The sequence below is a fragment of the Eschrichtius robustus genome, chromosome 1 (assembly GCF_028021215.1).
Source record: "Eschrichtius robustus isolate mEscRob2 chromosome 1, mEscRob2.pri, whole genome shotgun sequence".
Taxonomy (NCBI): Eukaryota; Metazoa; Chordata; class Mammalia; order Artiodactyla; family Eschrichtiidae; genus Eschrichtius; species Eschrichtius robustus.
This window is the reverse complement of record NC_090824.1, coordinates 128,409,617-128,422,051: the sequence shown is the minus strand read 5'-3', so window position 1 is coordinate 128,422,051 and position 12,435 is coordinate 128,409,617. Positions and strand designations below refer to the sequence as shown.

The 12,435-nt window shown below is 38.7% G+C and overlaps 1 protein-coding gene across 1 annotated transcript in view; it reads right to left on the bottom strand.

Moving 5' to 3' along the window:
* The window catches only part of IQCH (IQ motif containing H), a 207,255-nt gene that overhangs the window by 177,402 nt on the left and 17,418 nt on the right, over positions 1-12,435 (bottom strand). Inside the window, exon 4 of the mRNA XM_068536684.1 lies at positions 9,194-9,311. Coding sequence (XP_068392785.1) covers positions 9,194-9,311 — 118 coding nt within the window. The remainder of the gene's footprint in view (positions 1-9,193; positions 9,312-12,435) is intronic.

Below are 12,435 nucleotides of genomic sequence, written 5' to 3'. Positions count from 1 at the left end.
AAAACACAAATGCAATGTGTGGACATTGTTTACATCCTGATTCAAACAAACAAGAACAATTTTAAAGCAATTGGGGAAAACTGAACATGGACTGAGAATTATACAGTATTAATGCATTGTTAAATTTGTTAGATGTGATAATAGTTCTGTTTTTTTTAAGTCATTATCTGAGGCGTTTAAAGGTAAAATGACATGATGTCTGGGATTTGCTTTAAAAGACTTCACCGAGAAAAGTGGAGGGAATAGATGAAATAAGAATGGTAAAATTAAGGCAACTGTTAAAGTTGGGTGATGGTTACATGGATTTCATTTTGTTTTTGTGTCCATTCAAAGGTAAATTTTCATAATAACAAGTTATATTTAAAATTAAAGTGAAGTTAAAATTTAATTATTCATTAATTTATTATTTGAATTCTAACATTCTCTGCTTCATGATATTCCCTCTTACCTCCCTGCTAGGCTAGGGGATCAACAATCACAGCATCACTTAACCCCAAGCTGCTTCTAAAAAGCCCAGCTGCCTCAGGTTCATTAAACCTTAAGACTTTAATTCCATTCCGATGTGCCTGTCCTATGTTCTGATTCCTGTAGTTGAATTGTAGAACAAGAGGAAGGTTGAGGGAGAGAGCTAACATTTATTCAGCCCCTATTTTGTGCTCGGCATCACAATATGCGGGGGTTGTCATAATCCAAGTGCCGTCCTATAGCCCTTAAAATGGCAAGAGGGAGCATATGATATTATCGCTACTTTACTAATGAGGACAAACGACTAAGGGACTTCTCAAGGTCATATTATCCAAAAGTGGAGAGACAGGATTGTACTGATGTCTCTGACTTCAAAAGCCTCTTTCCATCATAACATGCTGCCCCATTACAACGAAATGTTTGTTGATACACTCTTGATTTAACTTCCTATATATCAGGATCTATCTATCCTTTACTTCCTCTCTAATCCCCACAGGCACTGCTTTGATCTGTGCCCTCATTGATTATTACATGGACCTCTGTAATGGCCCCTACAATGGGGTCTCCTTACCTCCAATCCATCCTCTGCATGACCTTCAGAATGACTGAACTTCTGATCACTAATTGAAATACGTATCTCACCTCCAGTTAAAGAAAAAAACAAACAAACCCATAAATCCAGACATAGAAAAATTAAATTTGGTAATGAGAAGGATAACGGTAATGAGAATAAGACTGTTTGCTGTATGTGACTGAAAATTGGAAGAATATTACTTCAGTAAGACAGAATTTATTGTTCTCATGTATATGAAGTCCAGAGATAGGTTGGTCAGGGTTGGTTTGGAAATCCAGGAAGTTACTAGGGACCAGGCTCCTTCCAGCTTAATATTCTGCTATCCCTAATGTATGGGCCTCTTCCTCCTGGTCTAAGATGGCTACTAGAGTTCCAGCCAACACAGCCCCATTCCAGGCAGAAGAATAGAGAAAGGGGAAGAAAAAGATCAAAGAGCACAAGTCAGCTATCTTTTAAGGCAGTTTCCAGAAAACTTCCCACAATACCCACCCCTAACATTTCATTAGCCAGTACTACTTGGTCATATAGCTATGTCCAACTGCAAGGGATGCTGGGAAATGTAGTCTTTATGTTGGGCACCCATATATCTAGCTAAAAATCAGCTGCTCAGGAAAGCCATTGGGGTCCAGTCCCTTTCCCCCTTTCTGTACTAACCATCCTCAGAGTATTGCCCTTGGTCCCTATGCTTGCCACCTTGTGGTTGCAAGATGCTTGCTGCAACTCCAGTTGTCATGTCTGTGCTCAGGGGAGAAAGAAAGGAGAAAGGGGAGAAGGGACATGCCAGTTGTTACTATATCCTTTCATCTGGAAAGCAAAATATCCCCTAGAACCAACCCCAGGAGACTGCTGCTCAGTACTCACTGGACAGAATTGGGACACGTGGTCATACTTAGCTGCAAGGAAGGCTCAGAAATGAGGACCCTTATTCCGCCTGGCATGATGCCATCCTGAACAAAATCACAGTTTATAGTAATACAGATGAGGGAATGGATACTGGGTAGGGAACTAACAATTTCTGCCACAATCTTGCAGTCTACCCTAGCTAAGGAAGCAAGTACAATAAGATGAAAGTGATAAATAGTGAAATAGTGAGAGGTCAGTGGATTGAAGGTCCTTACTGAAGTGAAGAATTGTTGGAAGAACATACTATGTGAGCTGGCAGACTAGGACATAGAGGTCAAAGATTGCTGTGCTTGAAACAGATTTTAGAGATGATGTACTTACTGGTTACAACAAAGCCCAGGCATTCGGCATATCCCCCTGGCCCTACCAGAGTACTTTTGCCAAACCTCTAATATTGCACTCACCACTCTGTCTGTAGAATGCCTGCCTACAGACTGTGAGCTCCTACAGCACTGAAATTTGCATTCCAGCACCTAGCACATAGTAGCATTAAAATCAAAATATTTGAAGACATGAAACAGCACACCAGTGAGGAAAGACATTTTTTAGTTTTACTGTGTTTGTGTTATTCTTACAATATGCCATGGATACACTGTCATCAGCTTATAGCAGTAGTGTGTGCCAAAGGTGACTTTCTGTCCTGTTTTTATGGCACACGGGCCAATTGCTAATTCCGTGACCTCCCTTCTTTTGCTACAAGCTACTGTCATGAGTTGGTGGCCAGGGAATGAGGGCTCCCTGAATGCCCAGAAGTTAGCATCCCCTGGTAAGCCAGGGAGAGAGGCAGGAGAAATTTGGGATGCCATCTTTGAAATGTTATTGAACCATGGAATACCGTATAATAAATTTTGAGTATGCTTTGCAGTTGTAGTAAATAGCTTATGTTTCTGGAAAAGACGCTGTAAGTCATAAATATGTAGCTAATTGAATCTTCTCATAGAAACAATGTTATTAGAAGATATAGTCCTAAGGGCCTATTTTTTTAAAAACATCTTTATTGGAGTATAATTGCTTTACAATGGTGTGTTAGTTTCTGCTTTATAACAAAGTGAGTCAGCTGCAAGGAAGCTGATTATATGCATATACATATATCCCCATATCTCCTCCCTCTTGCGTCTCCCTCCCACCGTCCCTATCCCACCCCTCTAGGTGGTCACAAAGCACCGAGCTGATCTCCCTCTGTCCTCAAGTCCATTCTCTACGTCTGCATCTTTATTCCTGTCCTGCTAAGGGCCTATTTTTGATGCCCATTTTTTATAGAAATAACCCCAAATACCATGTTTAATCACTTGTTCCACTAACCATAAGTTATACTGTAAAGTATAAACCTCTTTATATATATAAACTAATTGAATGGTAACCAATTACAGTAAAAAAGCATTGCATATGATAGAGTATAATAGTGTATTATAAATAATTCTAATGTGGCTTCGCAGTTGCCATATTAGTATCACTGCAACAAATCAGAAATGGAAAAGGTCACTTTTATCAGGAGCATTGCATTGAGAAGTTTCTTTGGGACGTTTAGAGGGACATATCTGAGGATAATTCTGGGGATGGTTAGGACCTTTTGTGGAAAAAATCAGGAATTTATTCAGCTGCTTTCTTTTTTTTTCCCCAGTTGTAAATTTCCCTGTGGCAAACACAGGGAGGGAGCTCAAGGTTTCGTATTTTTAACAGTGGTGAGGAAAAGCCAGGACTCTGAAGTTAAACAGAGCTGAGTTTGAATCCCAGTTCAAATAATAAAATGAACTGGGATTAAGCAAATAATAAAATGCTTACAGCAAAGATGTATACAGCAAAGATGCTTATGATGAGAATGCCTTGTGTTTTCCTTTATTACTTTTGCCAAAATTTGTAACTAGATATTGAGTTATATGATTTTTTAAAAAATGCCTGACTTCCCACTAGATTATAAGCTTAATGAGGGCAGGATCCATGTCAGTTTGTCCATTGCAGTGTAATGCCAGCTTACTCTCAACAAATGTTTGTTGAATGAATAAATAAACTATTTCTTAGTTTTAAATTACTATCATCTCTCATCCTCGATATGCTCGTCTGTCAGATGGGGATAACAATAATTCCTTCCTTCAGAAATGTTGTGAGGATGAGATATGATTTCATCATCATGGCTAACACAGGCTCCTGAATGGCCTTCCTGCTTCCACCCTTGCCCTTCTACATCATATTCTCCACATGGCAGCCAGAGTGACCCTTGTCAATTGCAAATCATATCCGATTGGTCCCCTGGTAAAAAGCCTCCCATCTCACTCATATCTCCGCAGTCCTTACAATGGTCTGCAAGAGCTGGTCCCTATCCCTGTTCCTACTTCTCTCCCCCTTGCACATTCCCCTCTAGCTTCCTTGCTGTTCACACTCCTAATTCAGGGTCTTTTCAGGTTCTGTCTTCTCTGCCTGGAACACTCTTTCCCCACTTATTTGCCAAATGACTTGCTTCCTCATGTCCATCAGATTTCTGTTCAAGTGTCACCTTCCAAGTGAGATCATCCCAACACTCCCTATGTTCCTAACCTAACTTTTCTCTCATCAACTAACATACTATATGTTTACTTTTCAAACTGTTTTCTGTTTTCCTAACGACTACCTTAGCCCAACTAGAATGTAAGCCCCATGAGAGTAGAGAAATTTGGCTGATGCCTAAAATACTGCCTGGTACATATCAGGTACAAAATTGAGGTTGACTAGTATTCATCAACAAATAAGAAGAAGAATGAACACTTAACATAGCACTCACCATGCATGGGGCACTGTTATAAACATGCACGTATATTAACTCATTTATCCTCACAACAGGGTGTCATAGAGCCCATTTTGCAGATGAGGAACTGAGGCACAGAGAGGTTAAGTGACTTGCCAAAGTACAGATAGTAAGTGGTAGAGAACCGGGATGTGAGCTCATACTTCTGACCATCATGTTGCCATCTGTTGAGAGCCTCCTCCAGGCTGGGCACTGTCTAGGCACTGGTTACAGTAATGAACTAAACAGAGTCTCTCTGCTTTAGATTAATAGAGACTTAAGAAATAAAATAATCAAACACAATGTATAAATCTTAGCAGATCCAAGTTTGGATAAAAGACCAGTAAAAGCCATTTGGAGGATAATGGGGGAAATCTGAATATGACCTGAGTATTTATTACATTCAGGAAGTATTGTTATAATGGTAATGTTATAATGGTGTGATAACGGTATTGTGGCTAAGTAGGAATGTGTTCATTTTTAAAGACACATGTTAAAGCATTAAGGGGTGAAATGTCTATATGTCTGTATTTTAAAACATTTCAATAAAAAATAGATGAAGCAAAACTGGTAAAGGTTAACAATTGTTAAATCTAGGTGAAGGAGAAATAGTTATTCATACACTATTTTTGGTTTATTTGAATATTTTCATACTAAGAAGGTTTTAAGAAGCCACAGGAAGGGAAAAATAGTTTTTAAAGTTTCTGCTCTCATGGAGCTTATATTCTAATGAGAAGACAGAGATCACAGTGCTTGTTGGTTACTTGTAGGCATTCTCTTCTCCCCACTTTATTCTGTAAAATCCACCCGCTATTTCACCAGCAAAAATTTCCCACCCAATATTAAGTGAGATATAACTCACAGTGAAAATCTGTAAAGCAACCCTTACTTGCCCTGACATTTTCTGTCTTCTATCTCTCATCACATTATTCCTCATAATGGCAAAAATCCTCAAAACTTTAGTTTTTATCAAATTTTGAAAATCACTTTCTCAGTGAGATCCATATTCACAAAATTAAAGATTCTTCCCATCTTAGACAGAGATCTTGCACATTGCTGTATCGTATTAGATCACAATATATATTTTTATATTTGTTTTGATTGATAAAGCATCCATTTTATGGAATTCATTTGGAAAATAACTCTCAAGCAATGAGATGTGTTTTTTTTCCCTGCTCCACAAACATACAAATTGTATCATGCTTCTAAGTAGGTCCTTGCGTTTAAACAGTTTAGGAACTTCTATTTGAAATTGCCTTCAGACTTAGCTTGCCGAACACAACAAGAAAATCAAACACTCTCTTGGCCTATAAAGGTTTTCTCCTCTTCCTCCCTCCTTCTTATCTATTTCGTTTGTTATTTCAAACCCTTTCCTTGACTGTTATGAGAACATGTGCGCCTATAGTCCAAGGTGCCTAAAAGAAGGGTTGGGCTGGTGTTGATTTGGAGCCTTAGCTCCAGTCTTTTCTTTATATTATAAAGAAAAGCCATCAGAATATGGCTTTTTCAAATGTAAAAGAAATTGATAAACAATTCTTTATTGTGATTCTTAATTACAACTGAGAAACTCCAGATGATTTGTCATTTTAGTTTTTTGGTGTGAAATGGAATTCCAAAAACAATTTCTTCACTTTGGAGAAAGAGCTTAAAGTAGCAACTGGGGTTTACCTAGTTTAAAAGGTTGGCAGTGGGCAATTAAAGGTGGTAATATCCCAGCTGGATTTCATAGCTACTCAATAATACAAGCTTTGAAGTTGGTGTAGTAGGCTTATAGAACAGCTGGCAAAACAGCACTGTTTGTCATTGACTTTACAGCGCAAAATTAGGGCTATCTTTGTGTCAGCAGTTATGCATTTTTAAGCAGATGTCACTGATATTAGATATAAAACAACAATAGGGATCCAGGCCCTGAAGGTAAAGTCAGGGTGGGAAACAGTCCATGCCCCTTTCTAAATGAAGCTCACCCCTGCTCGCAGTATTTAAAAGAACACGGGGCACATAAGATCCCTTATCTTTATAATCATTTGCCAGGATTCAGAACTCTTTTGGGAAAATAAATTTCTGGCCATAGTTTTTTGTTTGTTTTTTTTTTCCTGGAATAATAATAGCAACTATGTGTTCTAAAATAGTCCTAATTTCATATATTTTATTTCATTGTCTTTATAACCTGGAGATCTCTAATCTTCCACTTATGGACCAACTCTGGCCCTCCTGAGATTCTTGGCAAAGTAAACATTTAATGAAAGCAGAGGCTTAATAGTAAGGAAGATGAGAAGTTTAAGCTCCCTTTATGACAGCACTCTGTTTTTGTTTTTCGTGAGAGCCTTTATTATTACCTGGTATTTTCTTATTGATGGTCTATCTCCACCCCCCTAGAATGTAAGCTCTGTGAGAGTGGGGGGACCTGGTCTGAATTGTTCATCCCAGTGTGCCTCTAACAGTCCTTGGCACACAGGAAGTACTCCACAGATAGTGGCTGAAGGAACCCAATGTGACAAGTGCAGTGACAAAGGTAGGAGTGGGCTGCTTTGAGAGTGTAGAGGATCCTGGATTAATATTTTATAATATGGGGATGAGCACACCATTAGAAGTCACTGTGGCGGTTTCATTTATTCATTCAACAAACATTTGTTGAGAGTAACCTGGCATTACATTGCAATGGACAAACTGACATGGATCCTGCCCTCATTAAGCTTATAATCTAGCGGGAAGTCAGGCATTTTTTAAAGAATCGTATAACTCAATATCTAGTTACAAATTTTGGCAAATTTAATAAAGGAAAATACAAGGTATTCTCATCATAAGTATCTTTGCTGTACACATCTTTGCTGTAAGCATTTTTGCTGCAAACATCTTTGCTGCATAACTAATTGGCCATAAGGCAATTCTGCCATGAAAGATAAAATAACTGGTTGACAGTTTTTGATTTGACAGTTTCGTTTCCACTGGTTGAAATGCATTAGTCATTATTGATGGCTTTATCAAGCTGATCGATGATGATTTGCCCCAAGAGCTGGTTTCTTATTTTGAAACACACTACCTGGAAAGAGGAAGAGACTGAAGGCCTTGAAGGTGCAGAGTTGAAGCCATGTTTTGCATAGAACTTTGGAACATCTATCAGCGGACATGTAACAAATACGCCAAGCATAGAACACAGCTTAGCGGCTTTCACAGGGCAACGCAAAGCTCAGGTACAAACACTCACCCTAGTATTTGGAAACTGATACCTCTCTTAATGACAGACGAAATGTCAGTGAAAAAGAAAAAGCACAATGCCAAACAAGGACACGAGTCAACAAACAAACAAAAATATGTATACAATACTATGAACGAAAGACTTGAAAGACAAGTGCTTAGGTAAAACCCACAAAATAAAATTGGTCATTTGCACAGTAGTGCCATGATCTACCCACATTTTAAATGTATTCAAATATTTTGTATTTTGCAAAAAAGTCATTTAAATTTTGTTATTCATTTCTCATGCTTCTTTATGTCCTTGTTAATGTCCCTCTTTTATTTTTTGTTATTTTATCTCTTATAGCAAAATTGCCTTATGGCCAATTAGTTATGCAGCAAAAATGCTTGTGGTAGAAATGCTTGCAACAAAGATGTCCACAGCAAAGATGCTTCCTACCAAAGTACCTAGAACTAATACAAACAATTGTAAAAAGGGTACCATGTGATGGTGGCACAACTCTGTGAATATACTAAAAACCTCTTAAAAGGGTGAATTTTATGGGATATAAATTGTATCTCAATAAAGCTATTAACTTGAAAAAGGGTATCACGGTGGTTAAGAGCACAGCCCTGGATCCCTACATTTCTGGGTTCATGATCCTGGCTCTGACACTAGCTGTGTTCTCTTGGGCAACTTATTTAACATTTCGGAATCTTGGCTTCTTCATCAATAAAATGAAGATAATAATAACATCTCCTTCTAGAATTATTCTGCAGGTTAAACAAGTTAATGTTCCCAAAGCACTGAAAATAGCACCTGGTACCCAGAAGAAGTGAGCTGTTATCACTTTGGGGGAGTCAGGGAGGAAACAGGAATCAAACTGAAAGCATAACCAAAAGCCAGAAACCTCTTGGGCTCTATTCCTTGCCACCTGGAAACTTAACTTCAAAGAAAGCTCTTTTGTCATAAAAATTGACCATGCCATGAACATATCTGAAGCAACAGTGGCATGTTTTCTCATTTAGAACACTATTTCCCACCTTTGCTCTTGAAAAAAAAATTCTTTTCTAACAGCTTTATGGAGATATAATTCATAAACTTTAATTTTGCCCTTTCAAAGTGTATAATTCAATGGTGTTTAGTAGATTCACATAGTTGTGCAGCCATCACCACTATTTAATTCCAGAACATTTCATCCTCCCCCAAAGACACTTGACAACCATTAGACGTCATTCCCCACTCTCACCCCCTCCTCCTTCCAGCTGCTGGCAACCACCAATCCACTTTCTGTCTCTATGGATTTCTCTCTTCCTACCTTTACTCTTGGAAAGCCATGTGGAAATGAACTGTGCTGTCTTGGGGGTTGCCAAAGTTTCCCCTCAGATTCCAGAGGGAAAATAAATGATTTCTGATCAATTACAGCTGGAAGCAACCTAAGTTTAAAAAAAAAAATTAAAGTCAAATTTGCTATCATAAAAGCTTCACAAATTGTAACTTAAAAACAATGCTTCCTAGTTAAATTACATTTTATGGGAAATATTCTATTGGTAGTTACAATAAATTTGACCAACTTTAGCATTTTTACCACTAAAAAACTGCAGTTGTTTATTAAGCATAAGAACTTCCTAGTCTGATAATGACCATTATAGCATGAATAAAAAGCTCTATCTCTGGCTGAGTTTATATGACGCACAATTGACAGAATTGCTACTCTATAAAATATTTCTCAATTAAAAAAATACAATATGCTGTATTTTGTTAAATAAAATTAAGTCACAATATAGCCAATGTTAAATATATTCAAAATGCTGATCCCTAAGCAGTTCATCCTTATATTCTTTTTTTTTTTTTTAAGGTTTAAGCATTTACCCTGTCTTTTTTTTTTTTAATTAATTAATTAATTAATTTTTAAAAAATTTATGGCTGTGTTGGTTCTTCGTTTCTGTGCGAGGGCTTTCTCTAGTTGCGGCAAGCGGGGGCCACTCTTCATCGCGGTGCGCGGGCCTCTCACTATCGTGGCCTCTCTTGTTGCGGAGCACAAGCTCCAGACGCGCAGGCTCAGCAGTTGTGGCTCACAGGCCCAGTTGCTCCGTGGCATGTGGTATCTTCCCAGACCAGGGCTCGAACCCGTGTCCCCTGCATTGGCAGGCAGATTCTCAACCACTGCGCCACCAGGGAAGCCCCATCCTTATATTCTTCATTTATTTTTTTTTCATAAATTTATTTATTTATTTATTTTGGGCTGCATTGGGTCTTCGTTGCTGCGTGAGGGCTTTCTCTAGTTGGGGCGAGCGGGGGCTACTCTTCCTTGCGGTGTGTGGGCTTCTCATTGCGGTGGCTTCTCTTGTTGCAGAGCACGGGCTCTAGGCACGCGGGCTTCAGTAGTTGTGACACGCAGGCTCAGTAGTTGTGGCTCCTGGGCTCTAGAGCACAGGCTCAGTAGTTGTGGTGCACGGGCTTAGTTGCTCCGTGGCATGTGGGATCTTCCCGGACCAGGGCTCGAACCCATGTCGAACCCATTGGCAGGCAGATTCTTAACTACTGCACCACCAGGGAAGTCCCCATCATTATACTCTTTAAACTTCTGCTATTTTATATAATTGCAGAGACTTAAGGATCAAAGGTGGTTAAAGGTCTTCCTTGTTAAGCAGTGAGGAGTTCCATGGGATAGCAATGTGCAAACAAAATAAAGTTGTTAGAATGTGTATATGTCTGTAATGTAGGTCTTAATTTTAACTTTAAAGCAGGTTCCAGTTCTTTAAGATGGTCAACATAATTAAGGTCAATTAAACTCAACAACCAATGACTCACTTTCTTGATTCTATTGTGATGCCCACTTTTGTAAAATTACAATTAAAAAGCAATTTATGGACTCTGGTTTCATTCCAACATGTAAAGAGCTTGGACGTTATCGCTCCAGTCCTCAGCAAGAAAGCTGAAGAATCAGAAAAACAACTCTTCTTAGATACATCAAAGAATTGAGATCACAGGGCAAACTGCTGCCTTCAAAACTGGAGAAAGAGGTGGATAAAGCCCAAGAGCAGAAACCCGCTGCTGGAGCCAGTACTGGGAAGAGCACTTAAATTCTAGTCCACAAATTTCTGGAGGCTCAGTGTGGATTCCCTTGAGAGTTAAAAACTCTGAGGGGCCAAGTCTTAGGATGGTGGACGACCCATACTTCCATGAGTTTTACCTCTAGGAGCCCCACCTTGTATTCTCTGCGAAGATCAGAGAAAAATCCCCTCCTGCTTCCAGCAGGGAAAAAGGAAGAGAATACTCCAAGTTCTGTTCTTTGTTCTGTTCTCTATAATGAAAGCTAGGTCTCAGGGAAAACTGTTTTATCAAAGCCTTATCTGACCTGAAGAAGGGCAATTAGCTAACTCCAGCTCCCTCTAGTCTTCCTGTCTCACCTAAGGGGGGGAAAATGCTGAGAAAAACTTGTGATGGTAACAGGGGCACAGACCCTCCAAAAGAATGAGACCTAATCACAGGATTATTGCCTGTTTCTCCCCAGCACATACTACATCCACAGAGCCTCTGCATACAGAGGATTACAGGTGAAAGAACTGCAAGTCTCAGATTCTATTTAGGAATGAGTTTCTAGGGAAACCCAAAAACAATAGGGGGGACAAAAACAAAGATAGCTGGGGAAATTGAAGCCTCAGACATCTACAGTTACAGCAGACAGTAAATATGGCATAACTCCTGGCCAGATAAAGGCCTACTTACTTCACACTAAATGCCTACTTACCTCAGTTCCTATTACCTAATACATCATGTCCAGCTTCTGACAAAAAATGACAAGCCATGCTAAAAGGCAAGAAAAAAAAAAAAAACCAGTCTGAGGAGACAAAGCAAGCATTAGAATCAGATTTAGATATGACAGAGATTTTGGAATTATCAGACCAGGAATTAAAAATAACTATGATTAATATGCTAAAGACACTAATGGCAAAAAGTGGACAATATACAAGAACAGATGGGTAATGTAAGCAGAGAGGTTGAAGCTCCAAAAAGAATCAAAAGGAAATGTTAGAAATAAAAAATATTGTCAGAAATGAAGGATGCCTTTGATGGTCTTATTAACAGACTGGGCATGGCCAAGGAAAGAATCAGTGAGCTTAAAGAAATGTCAATATAAACTCCAAAAATGTAATGCAAGGAGAAAAAAAATTAACAAAGCAGAACAGAATGTTCAGGAACTGTGGGACAACTATGAACGGTGTAACATACACATGTTGAGAATATCAGAAAAAGAAGAAAGAAAGGAGCAGAAGAAATATTTGAGTAATAATGGCTAAGAATTTTCCAAAATTAATGACAGATGCTAAACCATACACCCAGGAAGCTCAGAGAATACCAGGGAGGATAAATACCAAAAAAAACCACACCTAGACAAATCATATTCAAACTATGGAAAACCAAGGACAAAGAGAAAATCTTGAAGACTGGGGAAAAAACTTACCTGTAGAAGAACAAGGATAAGAATTGTATCAAACTTCTCTTCATAAACCACGCAAGCAAGAAGAGAGTGAGGTAAAATATTTGAAGCGTGGA